The 18,863-nt window shown below is 35.3% G+C and overlaps 1 protein-coding gene across 1 annotated transcript in view; it reads right to left on the minus strand.

Moving 5' to 3' along the window:
- Window positions 1-18,863, minus strand: part of LOC118198853 (histone-lysine N-methyltransferase SMYD3-like) — an 89,606-nt gene that overhangs the window by 5,443 nt on the left and 65,300 nt on the right. Inside the window, exons 9-11 of the mRNA XM_085812012.1 lie at window positions 15,921-16,023; window positions 7,258-7,441; window positions 2,890-2,998 (exon numbers count right to left, since the gene is read on the minus strand). Of these exons, the coding sequence (XP_085668138.1) occupies window positions 2,890-2,998; window positions 7,258-7,441; window positions 15,921-16,023 (396 nt within the window). The remainder of the gene's footprint in view (window positions 1-2,889; window positions 2,999-7,257; window positions 7,442-15,920; window positions 16,024-18,863) is intronic.

Raw genomic sequence — 18,863 nt, forward strand, 5'->3', positions numbered from 1 at the left:
TATATCATAACATTAATACGATCATAATATTAATATATATATATCATAACATTAATGCGATCATAATATTAATATATATATATATAAATACGCTGCTCGACACTCGACATTGAAAATGCAACACCAAGAAGGAGTGATCAGAAATTTATGCAAATTTTAGAGTAGACGCACGTCATTGAGTTATGCGAATGATGTGAAACGCGCAGCTCTCCGACGCACGTGAAGTAAGATATAAGGGAAGGAACGTGCAGAATGGGCAATATTCGTGTCGTTATTTCTGCCAGACGAATTATCGAAGAAAGTTGGTTTTTGTCCCGGAGGATATGTGTAATAGGAGAGAATGCCAGGCCGCAGTCAACGAAGTCACTTCCAGCAGATAGACGATTTTACGAGGGGTATGATGATCGTACTGAGAAGGGCGGGTTGGCCCTTACGTCAAATCGCAGCTGATACCCACAAGGATGCGAGCACGGTGCATCGGCTATGGTGAACACGTTTGGAACAAGGAAATGTGGGAAGAAGGAGGGGTACAGGTGCAGCCAGAGTGACGTCAGCCCGCGTGAATCGACGCATCCGCCCACAAGCTGTGGCGGTACCTCAAGTCACTTGTACCGCAATTCTGCAGCATGTGCAAGATACCCTGGATGTTCCCGTTTCGACCAGAACCACTTCCCGTAGATTGGTTGAACGTGGCCTGCACTCACGGCTTCCGTTAAGAAGACTGCCATTAACCCCACAGCATAGGCGCCAACGATTAGAATGGTGCCGGACTGGAGCGATGTGGATGACAGAATGGCTAAACGTCGTGTTCTCAGATGAGTCATGCTTCTGTTTATCCAGTGACAGTCGCCGCATACGTGTGTGGCGTCTACGTGGAGACAGAGCTATTCCGGCAGTAACTGTTGAACGCTCCACCGCGCGACAACGTGGGGGCGCTATTGCCTACGATTCCAAGTCACCTCTAGTTCATATTCAGGGCACTATGACGGCCCAACGATACTTGGATAATGTACTGTGGCCGATGGCAATCCCCTACCTTCAAGGGCTGCCTAATGCAATTTTTCTGCAGGATAACGCCCGACCACACAGTGCTCGCATCTGCCAACATGCTCTTCAAGGTATACAGATGCTTCCCTGGTCACCGTACTCTCCTGACCTGTCACCAATCGAACATGTGTGGGATGTGATTGGATGCCGTTTGCAGACTCTTACCCTGCCTCGTTCAGTGAAATAAAGATCACTTATTGCTGCTTGCTGTCTCTGTCTTTTTTCCAAATTTCATCACTTTCTGACCATTCCTTCTTGGTGTTGCATTTTCAGTGTCGTGCAGTGTATTATGGTCGTCGACGACAAAAGGCTTCCTACGAACCAGGCGATAGAGTATGGGTGACGTTACATCCTATTTGCAGATCACAGAAATGTGTCACAAATTCATGCCTAAACGTGAAGGACCTTATTTAGTGATAACCAATTGTTTACCCACTACGTATGATATTGCTGATACAGCTAAGCCACATGAAGTCCTTGGGACTTATCACTGCTCAGCTTTACGTGTTTATGAGGCGCCCGCTTCAAAAGATAGTTGGACTGTAACACCTCTTCGGAGACAAGGCAGGCCAAAGTAACATATTTCTGGCTCTTCGCCAAGACTTCGTACGAGCCAGCGCGGGAGTCCATAACCCCACGGCTCTCAAGCGCGCCACCTAGCGGCCGCTGAAGGGAATAACTGCCTGAAAGACAACAGATTTGCAGTCGGTGTATTGGAGTCAAGTACCAAACATGGTGTTCTGGCCCGAGATATTTAGTAACTCCAAACATGTACAAAACATGTCCAAGTACCAAACATGGTAAGTAATATTTAGTAACTTCAATGTTTAATTATAATGTCGTTATAAGTTTTACGTCCTTAAGTGTAATGTTTTTTTAACTGTGTTTTAGAATTAAAACTAGTTAAAAATCCAAGGTGAGTCTTTTTAGTTAGCATTCCTTTAATTCTATTTAGCTGTTAACCCTAACAGACTTAGAATTATGGCGTACTGCCTACATCATGACTTTTCAGACAACCCATTAAAATGCTTAACGGATGGATGAAACGTTCGAGTACGCACATATGAAAAAACGAGCAATGGGAAGCACGACTGGGAAAAGTTCGACTGCACGCTGCTCAAGCCCTTTCATCCGAAGCAGACAAACAACGGAAAACAAGACTGGAAAACGTTCAAGTACGCACTGCTTAAGCCCGTTCGTCTGAAACAGACGAGCAACGGGAAGCAAGACTGGAAGACGTTCGGGTACACACTGCTCGATCCAGACGAATACTGCACGCTGATTTAAATCTTGGTGCATTTCATTACGATGCTTGTTATGATTACAGTCTTCATCCGAATATGATCGTTGGAAAGATGGATAAATTACGCATGCATTGCACAGCCCTCAAGTTTAAGAATGAAGCACCAGAAATGTACTACGGGGGTGCAAAAGTGAAATTGTCAGAATTAAATTCACCACCCTAATCATTATCAACCTTGGTATTAAATGACATAAGCCAATCGTAACATGCAAAATACACATAAAAAAATCATAACAGATTTAAAATTCAAACACTTTCTTTCCTTTAAGTAGCACTGCAACGCATGCCGGGTAACAGATAATTTTTTATATAAAAAGATAATATTTTTACATTATTAATGCTACATGCGAGGTATAATAGTCTCGCGATTTATTAAATTTGTATTAAAATATAACATTTAACTATTTTTCACTCGCCCATTTTAAAGATGTTGAATTCGTCAAAGGAATATTTAAGGAAGAAAATTATAACACTAGCGAATAACAATTCAATAATACAGCAATGACAGGAATCTTTCAAAATAGATAAAATGAGATTACCTTTTGGATATAATGTACAATTCTGGTATTATCTAGCAACAACCGACTGACATCAATCAAATGCGAATAAATCAGTCGAAGCTCTATATAGTTTTCTCCAAATGCAAGCCTAAGAAATTCACAAAAATCATCATTATACACAATAAAAGCAATACATAAATGCTACTTCGGAATTTAAATTTCTTTATATTTTCCATTATGAAACTATAAATTAGTTTGTAATTTCGTAAATGAAAAGATATGAATTAATTTTGATATTCAGATTTTTCTTAATGAAATAACAGTTTTTTAATGAAATTACCGCGGATATGATTTGCAATTAGGCGTCATGTCACCGGGAATCATCTACCATGTTATAACGTAAATATATTCCATTAACTATAATTGCTTCATGCATTAAATTGCTTGTGTCATTTATATAGGCATCAAATCTTTGCTTCGAAAACAGAGTTCGAATTTATTTCCTTATATGCTGTTTTGATACTTTTCAGTTGTTTGTTTCTGTATTGAAGAGAGTAAGAAATTCGAGGGTATGTATGCACTTGGCAAAACTTTTGGTTGCGCCATTCTCATATTGTTGATCAAAGTTTGATAACCTCCTGCATCTGATTTAATTGATAAGTGCAGAAATAGTACACACATTTAATTTTGATGGCCAATGTATCATTCGCAAAAGGTACTTTTGATATGCTCTCCTCTGCATCTTCTATTACCTATTTCTTTGCAAGCTATTGTTGTAAGTGATATCCTGGAAGAAATCGTTTTTGCTACTTGACAGCTAGTTAATAGCGCTTTTGTCATTATTTAATTCATAACCGTGATTTGTTTTAGTTCAAAAGAAACATACTACTGAAAGAAATTTCACGTTGTTTACTAAATTACTATATTTTGTTTTCAACATACTCTTTAGTTTGCTTGGAGGAATGAATTCACTGCTTAAATGCATTGTTTCTATTACCTATATCACACGAATTCATCTAAGGCGTCCTCTATGGACCGTCGCTAAATAAATGCATATAGTCGTTTTGAAAATAAAATTGTTTCACTCTGAGGCATGTATTAAGCTAATTTATTCTAATTATTACGTAAACTAATTTATTCAATACTCTTCTCGAAACGCCCGATTGTATACACACTTATTTCTGTTTTTCAATGAACTTGATTTCACACGTATTTAAAATACATACTTCATTCTCTTTTTACGCGTTTCATTTTGATATAAAACCAGCGGGCCAAGCCAATTCTTGACAATGCACCAAGATTCCCAAATGTGGAACACCCAAATGTTCCTAATACTAAAATGCCGCCTAATACTACATCTCTGTTACCAACCACCAGACGAATATACATGGCGTCCCACTCGAAGGAAGCCCTGAGAAAAGTCTGATAAAAATTTTATAACAGAAGGAAATGAAACCATATTTTTACATTACACGCCTTTATGTTTGAGAAATGAAAGTGCATTAGAATAGGTGCTGGAACTGACCTCCTTCCACCTGTATATACAGTTCAACACGCTGTTACATTTTCATGCAGATACGTATTCAAGAAAGGAGCCATAAAATATTTCCCACTGCCGGTTTTACGATGGAATGTATAGTGCAGATAAACCAAAAGCGAAAGAGACAAGGAATGAAGAAAACACTAGCGTAAACATGCGTGAGGGCCCAAGTATCTTTCAACTGCTTGAGGTGTCTAAAGGTCTTATTTCGGCCCTTGCTGTAACACATTTTTATTACATATTATTACATCCCGAATCAACTAATTTTTCTTCCATAAATATCATGCCTTTTCTTACACTAAATGTTTTATACGCATTCTTCAGAAACATATCTATCGCGTACAAAACAGAATTAGGTGCATTTTTGATCGTCAGAGCCAAGCTACAGAGTGATCAATTTAGATGATCTATTACAATCAGTACTGATGTTTGTTTAGAATTTCAGAAATACTAATCAAATTCAAATGATTGCGATGAAAGGGCTACTTACGTAGCACTTAGGAATAAGTATTTGTTTGGTCGGTTTGCTGAAAATCTTTCTATCACTTTAATTTCCTTCGGAGCGGAGTTTGCCATCTTAAAATTTAATGATCTTTATTATTGTTAGAAATATATCTATTTTAACAGATATATAATAATCGACATGTATTATAAAGAAATCGCTTTTTTATTCTCTAATTAGAACATGCGTATACGACACGTATTATCCATATAAGCAAGCCAATATTGATAAAAATTCATAATATCAACTTACTTTACATGTAATACTGGTTAGCTACGCTTTAGAGAGTTTTTTTAGAAATAAGAAAAGTCACAACTTTTATTTATGTTTATTATATGTTTATACATCACATTAATGTTTTAAAATGTACAAAGGTATTTCTCCCGCCTTCTTAATATGGCTTCATGGTGTAGTGGTCAGCACGCTTGACGCGTATTCTAGAGGTCCGTGGTTCCAGTCCCGGCGAAGGCATTTTTCATCTCTCCTGCTTCGAAATAACCTAATGTCTCTACAGGTTTCAGGTTCGAGCCCCGGTGAGGGCATTGTACATTTTCAGGTTCCTGAAATCGAAAATATCCTAATGGCTCTACAGTAGTGCCCTACCTAGCTTTTTAAAAAAAAAAAAAAAAAAAAAAAAAAAACGAATGTTTCAGATTTTAAATTACGTCCAAAGGGGCGTTTATTTTTACATTTTGTGTGTTACCTTTATTTATTAAATATCATGTTCTTCGCACTTAAACCATAAAATTCAGTTCAACAGCAATATCGCCAAATAATTTCAAAATCAGCATATCTTTAGATTTTCCGATACACAGGCGCTGGAGATAAAAATGTTTTTTCTGTACAACGTTGCCATTGCTCGCTTTAAAATTCTTGAGTTTTTCAATAAAAAATTCGTTAAAGTTTTACAAAATACGAAATAGATAATAAAACAAATTCCAAATTTCAAATTTGGGCTTCCACATGCCCATATTCGCAGTAGGATTACATCATTCAAAATTCGATGGCTCTAGGTAACGTTGTTTTATCACAATGCGAGAAACATATCTACATTTATGCAGATTGCTCATTATTTAATTTCTTCAAATATAATACAGGGAGATAATATTTGGTGGCAACAGTTTGAAAAGTGATACAGCCTTTTAAAGATTTTAACGCAAAATGCCAAAACGAAAACAATAGTCCCTCAGGAACAAAGTCCCTTGGGACTTAAAAAAAAAAAAAAAAAAAAAAAAAAAAACTTAAATGTTTCAGATTTTAAATTACGTCCAAAGGGGCGTTTTTTAACATTTTGTGTGTTACCTTTCTTTATTAAATACCATGTTCCTCGCACTTAAACCATAAGATCCAGTGCAACAGCAATATCGCAAAATAGTTTTAAAACGAGCATATCTTTAGAATTTCCGATACAGAGACTCACGCGCTGGAGATAAAAATGTTTTTTCTGCACAACGTTGCCATTGCTCGCTTTGAAATCCTTGAGTTTGTTAATCAAAAATTCGTCAAAGTTTTAAAAAATAGGAAATCGATCATAAAACAAATTTCAAATTTGGTCTTCCACATGCTCATATTCATTGGAGGATTACGTTATTCAAAATTCGATGACTCTATGTACCGTTATTTTATGACAATGTGAGAAATATACGTACATTTACGCAGATTTTCATTATTTAATTTCTTCAAATATAATGCAGGACTCTAACATTTTATGGCAACAGTTTGAAAAGTGAACCGACATTTATCCGTCCGACGCAAAATGCCAAAACGAAAGTAATAGTCCTTCGGGACTCAAGTCCCTTTGGACTCTAAAAAAAACACGTTGGTGAATGATTCTTCATCACCAGGATGTGGTGACTACAAAGATCCCACCTTTCTGCTTGCCTTCGTGGTTTAACGGTAGCGCACTCGGCACGTAATCGAGAGGTCCAGGTTCGAGTCCCAGCGAGGGACATCGAAAATAACCTAATGACTCTACAGCGGCACTCGAACTAAAAGAAAAGTCGTGAATGATGATTCTTCACCACCAGGGTTTGGCGAGTGGGTCCCCTAATGCCCAGTGCCCTTTAAAAGGAGGAGTATATAAGGTATTTCTCCCGTCTTTTTAGCATGTTTTCGTGGTGTAGTGGTCAGCACGCTCGACGCGTATTTGAGATTCTGTGAGTATGAGTCCCGGCGAAGACGTTGCTCATTTTTCATCTCTCCTGCTTCGAAATAACCTAATGTCTCTACAAATGCCTATTTAATACTAATACCTGTTTAATTTTAAGAATATATTTAAAAAGGATTTCCCATGCTATATCATATCCTCGAAAAGATAACAATAATAATAATTATTATTCAGATAAGCATGGACTTCTTTACTTACTCAACGTACTCAGCTAGCTTTTCCAAATCTTCCACCTGCTCTTCTGGAGGTCCTTTAACATGGAGACATTTCCAAGCTAGAAGTCTAAGTCGAAGGATGTTGGTGTTACCCAAAACACCTTCCTGTTTCTTTAAAACTATTTTTACTTTTTCTTGTAAAAATAGCCAGATTTTTGGATCACCCACTTTTACATAGAGATGAAACAAAGAGTTAATTTATATTTAAAGGTTGTCTGGAAATATGCCTCCAAGCTCGATTGCCCTAAATATTGGTCCTAGACATTTAATTTCCAGAGGGGAATGGTTTTAAAAATAAGATGCAGAACTGAAAGCAAACGCATAAAAACATAACTTCCAATATATATACCTCTTTATTCTAAAAAAAATTAATAACATTCCTGGACTGCATCATTTCTAGCTAAATTTACGTCGCATGGCTTGCCTAACGTCAATTACGAAGCTGATTAAGAGCCTTAACTCAAAAGTTCCGAGATCTGAAACCTTTCTAATCTAAATCAAAACCTTCTCCTTGGCGATCTTCCATACCCGAAAAATACGCACTTTAGCTTCTACCTTTGTTGCCGCTTGGATGCTATTTCGCTATGCTCTCTTCCTGTAGCAACACTATAGTGTAAATGTTCTGTAAATAAGCACGATTAGAGTGACAAGTTAACTGTGGCCACAAATGTTAATTTAAATAAAAGTGGAATTTAATCCGCCTCAACTGCCAAGTTTCTTAGTTATTATGAATTCAATATTTTAGATTCTACGCAGTCAGAAATAAACCTCTTTAATATGGATCTACGTATCTATCAGTATCTACGCAATCAGTATTTCTTCAGAAGAGAAGAGACCTTCAGAATCAAGTATCTAGGAAGAAAACCATCATCTAAGGCGTTGTATTCAGAATCTGATTTCGCTACGATGTTAAACTTCACTAGTCGCACACAGAAAGACGGCGAAGCTTCGATCAGTTCAGGCGCTACGATGTCTTCTAAATCATGGTGCATCGCAAGTAACGCCTTAGATCAAGTTGTTTCAGGAAGTTTGTTTATCATTAATCATGCAAGCGCTGAAAATCTCTGAACCTCAAGCTGCTTGTGAGTAAGTGAAAAGACACATGTAGCTTGTTCATTCACTCTGCCATACTATCTACTGGCTAAATTTTCGGGGTTAATTCTGTTCAAAAATTTAAATTTTTCTTACACAAATCTTCCAAACAAAAATATTTAAGCAGCTTTCGCAATATTCTGCACCTTATTTTAAGGAACTTTTTTGTGTTGTACGTGTGTTGAACTTTCGTGAACTTAATTTTGTATATACGTCTGTATATGAGAACGGAATTATGTGTATGTCTAGAAGCAAAATCAAGGCAATAAAAGCTTGCAGTTGTTCTTAGTGAATACAAGAAATAACAAACTTTTAAACAAATATTATGTACATACAATCAATATCAAAGTAGTATAAGAAATAAGCTAGCATGAAATCACATTTAAAGTGCACATGGGGGTGTTGCGAAAAGCTTAAAATATACAGTTACATACGTAAGGGTTCGAATGGATTGAACGCAGACAGAACAGATAATAAACTTGATAAAATTCATTTTTCCAAAAGAAACACTTTACAGTTCTGCAACTTTCCATAAAGGCATTCACACAGCTCTTCCTACTGATCAGGTATAGGACATGCTATTGGCCAATTTGTTAAAGCAATCAGTGACAACGAGGATGTATTTGTTGCCATCAGCAGTTCCTGACAGAAGTCCCAAGCTATCAAAGACAATGCGTTCAAAAGGCGCTCTTACACTGCAATGTGACAGCTTCCCTTGGTTGCGTTTCTTCGATGCTTACCTGCCCAAACAGGGATCACAAAATTGGCACCACGTTTGCACGTCAGCCTTTGCATTACAGCAGTAGACAAAGCTTTCGAACTTTATGTAACGTGTTCATTAATCCGAATTGGCCTTTTGTTGGACTGCTATGTAATTTTTTAAGGACGTCCAGGATCTTGGAAGTATTAGCTGCCATCGGAATGCCTTTCCATCATTCGTTTTGAAGTTCTGGTACAAGAAGGCATTTTGAATATAGAGCAAGTCCCAGAGAGCCCAATATTTTTTTTTTTTGTCATAGGCCTGTAGATCGAAATGTCCTGCTAAGTAGGTTTCCTGTTTGAAGACTAATGTCGCCGTTTTCCAATTGGTCTTCCCTAGCTTCTTCGTCATTTGGGTCTGAGTCAGACGATGTTGAACTTGTTATTTAACGTTATTATTGCTTGTTTATACCAACTGATTAACATTAACTGGTTAACATTAATTAACCAGCTGGTATTTCACTTCGACCTTAGAACCGGTAGCTTTCTGGACAGATTTTTCTGATCAGGATGTCGGGGTTTCCGTGTGATTCTCTCTTCCTAGGATGGATAGTTATGTCATATTCTGTAGCCACCTGAGTATTTGGCTTTCGGGATTGTTGAAATTTAAAAGCGAGGTCAACAATGGATGATCAGTGCGCGCAGGAATTTTCTACCGTAGAGGTAATGTTGGAAATGTTCTATGGCTTTTGTAAGCACTAGGTGTGTGCCTTCTGTTCAACTTATTTAATTTTAAATAAAAGGTTATTTTACACACTTTTTAAGTTCTGTTTCATCTTAGACATATCGACAAGCCGTTTAGACGTCTATTTGATGATTTGCCACAAGTTACATTTGAGTTAAAAGTATACTCAGGCTTTCCCATAATCTTTTTCTTGCAACATTATTATATAATACTTACTTTGCACCTCCGACAATGTGTTGTTTAAAAAAGAAAGAGCTTCATTTGTTTTTCCAGGAAAGAAACTCATGCCCATCAAACAAGCATATTCTACTCTGTTTAATATGATGTACCCATGCCCATCAAACAAGCATATTCTACTCTGTTTAATATGATGTACCCATACACTGCCGCAGCTTATACAACTGACCTTCTTCAAATTATCATACGATGCACTTTTTTGAATTTATACCACGTCTGATAGTTTCTGAACTCCGCAACTTGGATTTTCAGCGATAGCTGCTTGGTTACGAAGGATGGTCGCAAACAACGGGCATCATCTTCGCACTGAAAATTTCCACGCTTAAACGTGATGTCTTTATCAAAACTTCTTTTAGACCGCGCGATCATAATTAACAGAAATTTGACAATCTGACTAGCATTTTGTTTCCTTTTCTAAAATAGAATAGCATAATTTGATGAAAATTACCTTTTGGTTTCTCCATTCTTAAACACTGCACTGAAATGAAGTTATCCCAAAACACATGCTAGTATTACGCAACATCAACTTAGACTGTAGTTAAACATCCACTTCAGTCAAGGCCAGAGTAACAAAATAATTAGGACTTTGATTCCGAAAACCACAGAACTCAGAATCTATAGATAGGTAAAAGAGGTGAAATCTACTACAGTGGAACCTCGAGATACAAGTTTAATTCGTTCCAGCATTGAGCTCGTATAGCGAATTTCTCGTATCTAAAAGCAAACTTCCCCATTGAGAATAATGGAAATCTAGTTAATACGTTTCCCACCCACAAAAATATCAGCATATATAAATCATTTTTTCTAAAAAATAACACTGGTAAATAATATATAACCGTAGTTTACCTTTATGATAGCTTCAGACACCGGCCCTTTCAAATTTTCATGTGTGGATCAACGAAATTTCTCGTTGATCCACACCAAGACAGGGTTCGTAGCACATTTTAGTTAAAAAAATAAGCACTTATAAGCACTTTTCAAGCACATTTTAAGGAAAAAATAAGTGTTCATGCGATGCGTGCGTTGTTATACAACAATTTCAAATTAACTAGAAGTGGACTGTACTAAATATTTTATTCGACAACTTTAATCAAATGCGTGCCATCTTTCAAGCGATGACTTACTACTAACAACAACAGCAATAAAATAAAACTGAGTAAGCGTTTACAGGGTTGCTGTAATGAACATCTGCGCCATGCAAGGCGCCAAGAAGAGAAAAAATGACGTAATCTTACAGTTAAATAGTCTTAATGACTTAACATACCCCCCGGCATTGAAGGGTTACTTCAATAGTTTCGTGCGATAATACTCATAATAACCTACAAAATTGTACAATTACTACCTTATACAATAATGCAATACGAATAATATCTCTTAATTCAATATAATAATATTCAATTTTCAATGAAATTTTTATACACAATACAATGTACAATACAAGTTTTATAATAATAAGCAAACACTTAACTAACTTTGGAAGCTACTTCTTGGGGTAAAATTGCAATTTTTGTAATTCCACGCTTAATGATGCCCTTTGCTGTCTGTATTTCTACTACTCTAACCTTACCGTCAACTCCAGGAAAAATTCTTGTAATGCGCCCTAACACCCATCTACAGACAGGAAGCTCATCCTCCTTAACTAGTACTAGCATACCTATTTTAATATTCGTTTGTTCTACCTTCCATTTTGAACGCTGTTGTAGTGTGTTTAAATAGTCCCTATGCCAACAATTCCATATCAACTGGACAAATCTGGTAGTTCGTTTCCATCTTGAGAGTCTGTTTTCAGGTATATCAATTAATTCGGGTTCTACTATAGCATTCAAGGGTCTTCCAATGAGAAAATGACCTGGTGTTAATGCCTCTAAATCATTTACATCGGAAGATAAGGGAGTAATAGGGCGAGAATTTAAAACAGACTCATGTATTAGAACTTTTACAGTCCTTGATTGTGTGGACCGAAGATAAACAATTGAAACATAGTTTTTTTGTCTTTACAAATTCAAATCGTTTCTTGACTGTTAGATTTAAGAATTGCGCACATTTCAACAATAAATGATCAGCTTTACAATAAGGACAATTTTTTGAATTTTTCGAAAGTGATGTAAGAGCTTTGGTATTAAATGAACGTTTCGATTCCCCATGCGGAGGTTTGTAATGTGATAGGGTGCGAGTGTGTTCCTTCAAAAAACATCGTCATTTGTTTAACCGTTCCTATCTCGTCTTTTTTAAGTGACCTTTCCCACCAACACCGAGTATTTCTATTCAACTTTTCAACTAATAAATAAACAATTAACATGTCTGAAAATTCTTCCACCTTTTGCTCCAATGCTTCCAAGGATCGTAAACATTCATGCACCTTATCGATAAATTTTAAAAGTGACGAAGTAGAATCACTCGTTTGAGGTATAGAAATTAATTTCTTTATGATAGAATTGATCAAATCTTTTTTGTTGCAATAGCGATCAACCAACAGATTCCATGCTATGTCATAATTCGAATCTGAAATTGGAATGGACTGAATAATATTTAAAGCGTCTGCCTTACACGAACTCTTTAAATATTGCAATTTTTGCGCATTAGTTAATTTGCTATTTTTATGCACAGCTGCGGAAAATAAATCCTCAAATTCAATCCATTCTTAGATTTTCCCACTAAATATTGGAAGAGACAATTTAGGCAATTTTATATCCGAAACAATTATGTCTTTACTCGAACCGTTTTCATTTGAGCAGCTATTCCTTTGAGAACGGATCTCAGAAATTTTTCTTTTAATTTTCAAATGAATTTCATCGAGATTATCTACTACATTTTCCTTTTCCTTAATGAATTCGTCAGTGTCCTTTTCTTCACAATGTGCAAATAAAGAATCGAAAATGTTACTTAATTCCTTTTTAAATTCTAATATTTTTGATTCGTATAACTCCAATAAGGAAATATCTGCTTCATCCACTGTAGAATTTACCTTATTTTCAAACTTTCTGATACTGCATTTTAAACTTTTTTTGTTAGCTTTAATCCCTTTCAATTCACTCATCATGAACAAATAAATAATTTATCACTTACCGTGATTGCAGATTTCTCGACAGCAACACCGGAAATGAACGATGACACAGTATCCAATCTTAATTGCGTAATCCACACGAAAACGAAAGCATTCCAAACACTCTATATGAAGTTATGCGTAATACAACCAAACGAAAGTATTCTAAATGTTCTAAAAGGTTAATTTTAGCAACGATATCTTTTACCTGTGGCTCGGCGGGCCATAAAGTGTTCATGCGATGCGTGCGTTGTTATACAACAATTTCAAATTAACTAGAAGTGGACTGTACTAAATATTTTATTCGACAACTTTAATCAAATGCGTGCCATCTTTCAAGCGATGACTTACTACTAACAACAACAGCAATAAAATAAAACTGAGTAAGCGTTTACAGGGTTGCTGTAATGAACATCTGCGCCATGCAAGGCGCCAAGAAGAGAAAAAATGACGTAATCTTACAGTTAAATAGTCTTAATGACTTAACAATAAGCACCTGTCTAATTACATTATACACAGCTGCATAACCTTAAAAGAAAAATTAAACTTGTAATTTAAAATATTAGTAATGCAATATTTTATTAAGAGAAAGAGCATTACCTCAACCATGGAAAACAATTAACTTTTTTTTTTTTTTTTAAAGTTTTAAATGACAGTTCAATTTACAGAGTTTACAATGAGAGAAAAAAAAACTATGCAGAACTAAACTATATTACAAGATTTAATGATGAAATTTCAGTTCAAAATATAGAAAATAAGTAATAATAAGCCATATTAATTGTATTCATTTGGAACCTAATAATAAATACAATTTATTTTTCCACTCATATTAATATTTAAATAATTTAACTTAAATCAAAATTCTGAACATTTTCTAAATTTTCATTGCATAACAGTTTTCCCTTAACACATATTCCAAGCAAAGTAATTTAAGTAAAAAAGAGGCACATTTCTGAAATCAGAAGACGGGAAATTGCTTCATGCAGTCATCCTTTCACAGTAAAAGTTTAACTAACCCGTATACTCGGAATTTGCCAAATATTCCCGGATAGTAACTGGAAAAAGAGGAGTGGGAGAGATTGTAGCCTTCTTTAGATTTCTCGGCTAAATAAATGATTTTGACATTTCGATATGTGCATCATATAAAAATAGACCAACGGAACTGAGAAATATTCCACTTAGAAAGCACAGTAAAACTCTTTTAAGTGTTCATAAACAAATCTCAGACTGAACATCAAAACTAATTATCTCTGCAAAATACCGTAAACATTATTGCGCAATACGTGCGGCGTAATTCTTGCATATGTGATATTACGCAATCGAAATCAACAGCTGCGGGTATTCGGAGAATAAAGAACAAAATAAAGGAAAAGAAATAGACTTACTAATCGGGGGTGTTTCTAATTCTAATTTTCAACAGCCTGCGTTAAATTTCCGGAATAGAATCAATCTTCGCTTGGGTTGGGTAGACTGCAAAAACTTCTAGTCCTATTCAATCCAGATTGGACAGTGACAAAAAAAAGTTCGTTGCTTCAATATTAGAGGTTTTGCCGAGAAAGGGGAGAACCTCCCAACCTCCATCCTGTATAATAGATTGGGGGAAAAAAGAAAGAAAAAAAAATTTTTGTGACTACTTGATTACTTTCCTTTTATTTAAGCCATTCCGAATATTATTCCTTAGAAAGCTAATCTGTGTAAAAACACACCCATTTTTGGAAGTTTATGTATACTTCAACAGTTACTGCAACTATATTATTATAAACATTCATGCATATGCGCATAATATATGCATAACGATCATAATAAACACGAATATGAACTGACCACGTGAAACGAGAATGCAGATTATTAAAATCTTGATAGAAATTCAAACGTGTGTAGTATTCGGGTGGGAGGAAAAGAATACCGTATGTACCGGAATTTTCTACCGTTTTTGCAATTCTTTGACCAATAGAACGACGTGCACCTGTCCGCGCTCTCGCGCGCACCATAGGTTACGTTAATGCAGAGAAAGAGGGGAAAAGCAATTTCCGGGAGTATGATTCACCATCTGACGTTGCATTAAGGAAGAAAAGTTGTTTATTTAGTTTCGGCTTTGGTACCGGGGGGGGGATAATGCGCGTTCATTAAAAAAAGCACTAAAAACAAAAAAATAAGGGCTTTAAAGAAAAAGTAAGCACCTATAAGGGCCTTTATATTTTATTTTCAAATATAAGGACTTATAAGCACTTGGTAAGGACCGCTACGAACCCTGCAAGAGCTCCTACGAATTTTTGGACGGTGATTGGAAGTAACGGTAACTTCTTTGGCTACAACAAGTTTCTTAATTTCTTCCTTCTTCTTCATAAGAGTGCAGATTGTCGATGTCTAATGGCCATAAGTCTTCGCCAATTCCGTCACTCTTATACCCCGTTTATGTTTTCAACGGCCATGGCTTCCTTATTTCGCTTTGCAGCACTATCTGAGGCAACAATCTTCTTGGGAGGCATTGTGAAATAATTATTTTCACTTTAAATGTAATAAATAATTAACTCACAAGCGCACAAATACTTAGGGCAAAGCACAACGAGTGATCTGACAAGGGGATTCCCCGAGTCGAGCCGGATCGGGAAATGGCGCCACACATACCAACAGCCTGGTTCATTACTCGTTACTCGAATCAATGCTCGTATTTGAAGACAAATATTTTGCTCATGCTTTCCTCGTATCTTGAATTTCTCGTATATAGAGGTGTTCGTATCTTGAGGTTCCACTGTACACGGTTTCTCTGAAAATCGAAGACAATTATGCAGATACTATTTAATCATATAACAAAAGGGATTTTTCTTACCTTGTAAGCGCAACAAGGTACTGCAAAGGTCCAAAATGCTTTCAGAGTCCTTTATAACAGTGTGTGCTTTCGTTTCATCAATAACTTTCGTAAGAATAGAGGTCTAGAAAACGATTTTCAGTTATAAAATTAAAAACATAAAATTCACATAAATAACGTAATTAGAATAAGTTTTTGACTAAAAACTGCCTTATAATTACATTCATTCGATTTATCAATGAAGCCTTAATAAAAATATTCAAGTTTTATAAACTGTATGCTAAAATCTAAAATAGTGCGCTACTGAAAAAGCTATCAGTAAAATTCAGTGCATCAAAGTCTATACTTTGAATTCAAATTAAATAAAATGAAAAGTATAGTATACAACACTGCTCTAATTTCAAATACGCAAAAACTGTTTTGCATAAATAACGCTTAACCTTCATTTATGAATCATAATATCAGAATACATTGCAATTAAGATATCTTCATTTCCTCTTCGCTGTAATTTGAATCTTGCCCGTTCTTATTGTTGTCTCTGCTACTCTTTACGCTTCAAATCATCCATAAATAATTAGAGATGGTGGATGTGCAGTTGATTCGAGAAAATATTAGATTGAATGTCAGTTCGTGCTTGCTTCGCTGTGAGGGGTCGGTTCGTGTATTAGGTTGGTATAAAGTACAGAAGTCGGAAGGAGAAGGTCCAGCATGCCCTTCAGAGGTATTTTGCATGGACGAAAACAAGCCACTACATGCATGGATTCATTTTACAGAATGAGAGTCACTACATACATGGATTCATTTTACAGAGAAGTTTGTCCTGTGAACTCACTCTAAAAAGCTGGGGGGTGGCAAAATCTGCAAAGAAATAAGGCAAAATGAGCACGTTCGATGGCTATAGCGATCTTGGAGGTCATTCAAATCAGAAATAAATACATGCAACTTGTTGCAGGTCATGCACACGCATCAGAATCACTGTTATTAAATGAGCTCCCATGGTTTCCTGAAGACAGTTATCTGAATGTTCGACAATAACATCCGCTGTCAATAACTGCTTCTGTCTGCAATGGTGTCACATATCAGAGAAAACATCACAGCAGGTTTCGGGCTTTTCTATTTCTAGCGGAAGAATACTTGTTATTTGTACCCATTTCACCCTGTCTTACAGACATCCTAACTGCATCTGTGAAACACCACAACTACAATATTTGAATGAAGTAAAATTCTTTTTGATTATAAATTATGTTATGATCCCCGAGAAACTGTCCCTAGACTTGCAGAAGTACCACAAGAATTGGATTTGAAACACCCGCTATAAAGTCGGCAAAGATCACATATCTTGTACAGACTATCGCCAGATGCAAGTGAGAAGAGACTATACTTTGTCATAAGCATAATAAGTATCTTTCTGTTTCGCCTCCCTCCCCATTCTTGTAAAATATAAAGCTGTTTGTCTTTTATGTTCAGATTCGTGTTAAAACATCATAATATTAAGCACCATTACGACATGACACAAAGATAAGACAAAACATGATACAAATTATAAAAACATCTAATGTCATATAAAGAGAGATAAACTTACTGAATTGAAGAAAAGCTTAAAACAACAATAAAATATACTTAAAGCTGAAAGTTTTTCATCAGATAGGGCAAGCTAGTTACATTGTTAGCCGAATTTTAGCCTCTGCAGCAACTATTTCCATTATCATTCAGAGATCATTAAATCCAGAGGCAAGTGATTATTTGTTTCGTTATTAACACTTAATACTTTATTTACATATTATATAAGCATTATTATTAGGCATACGCCTTCATTATGAACATCTTTGATCTGCCATGAAACTAAAATTAAGTTATAGAAGAACACAAGACGCTCGGAGCGCCACATTAAGGGCGCAAGCTATCAATTTATAACACCCCACCCCCGTCAGTTAAATATAACTAATTAATATCATACAATACTTACTTATCAATAATGTTCAATTATCAATAATACAATTAATATCAAAACAATATAATGAAAATACTACAATAATAGATAACAATAACTAATACTACTACTAATAATAATATATAGAATTCTAAATGAAATGTTAAAGTTCAATTTGTATTATTTTATCAGCATATAGTCTTTCTGAAAGTTCCAATGGATACACAAGTTGTATTGGTCGTTTCACTATACCAGATTTAAGTTCTACACTGCACGATCGTATCTTACCGTCGCGTCCGTTATACGTTTCCACAATTTTGCTTAAGTTTCACATATTTCTAGGCAACTTATCTCTGATCAAGACTACATCATTCACCTTAAAGTATCCTTTAAGCTTTGTTGATGTTATACAGTTTGCACAGACATTTTCCAAATATTCACTTTTCCATTTTTTCCAGTAATGATATAACACTTTTGGCGATAGTTGTATCGTTTTATCACATTATTTCTATTTGCATTAACATTTCCATCATATTTTACCAGTGGTAAAGAAATCAAACGTTTCCCTACAAGAAAATGTGAAGGACTTAAGGAAGATAACTCTCGTGAATTACTTTACACATAGGTAATCGGTCTTGAATTTATCACAGCTTCTACTTCTGTTAAGACAGTTAGTTCTCAGTTCTTCAGTTGAAAGAGATGACCCAATTATTTTCTTAATTATTTATTAATATTTTCTAATTAATAAATTAATTATTATTAATTTATTAATATTCCTTAATTATATATTAATATTATTTATTAATATTTTATTATTATTTATTAATATAATTCTTATCTTCCCAATTATTATTCTTGTTTTCACAGTTCTCACTATACGATTATATATCTATATATCTTATTTTCACTATACGATTATATATATATATATATATAAGATAAAAATATATGAATCAAAATTATAGATTAAACTATAAAACATTAATTCTTCCTCTCTATTCTAAAATCGTAATAACTTCTTTGCACTGCGTCAT

The sequence above is a fragment of the Stegodyphus dumicola genome, chromosome 2, assembly GCF_044657685.1.
Source record: "Stegodyphus dumicola isolate Sdum_Otavi_A_Nest chromosome 2, ASM4465768v1".
NCBI classification, from domain to species: domain Eukaryota; kingdom Metazoa; phylum Arthropoda; class Arachnida; order Araneae; family Eresidae; genus Stegodyphus; species Stegodyphus dumicola.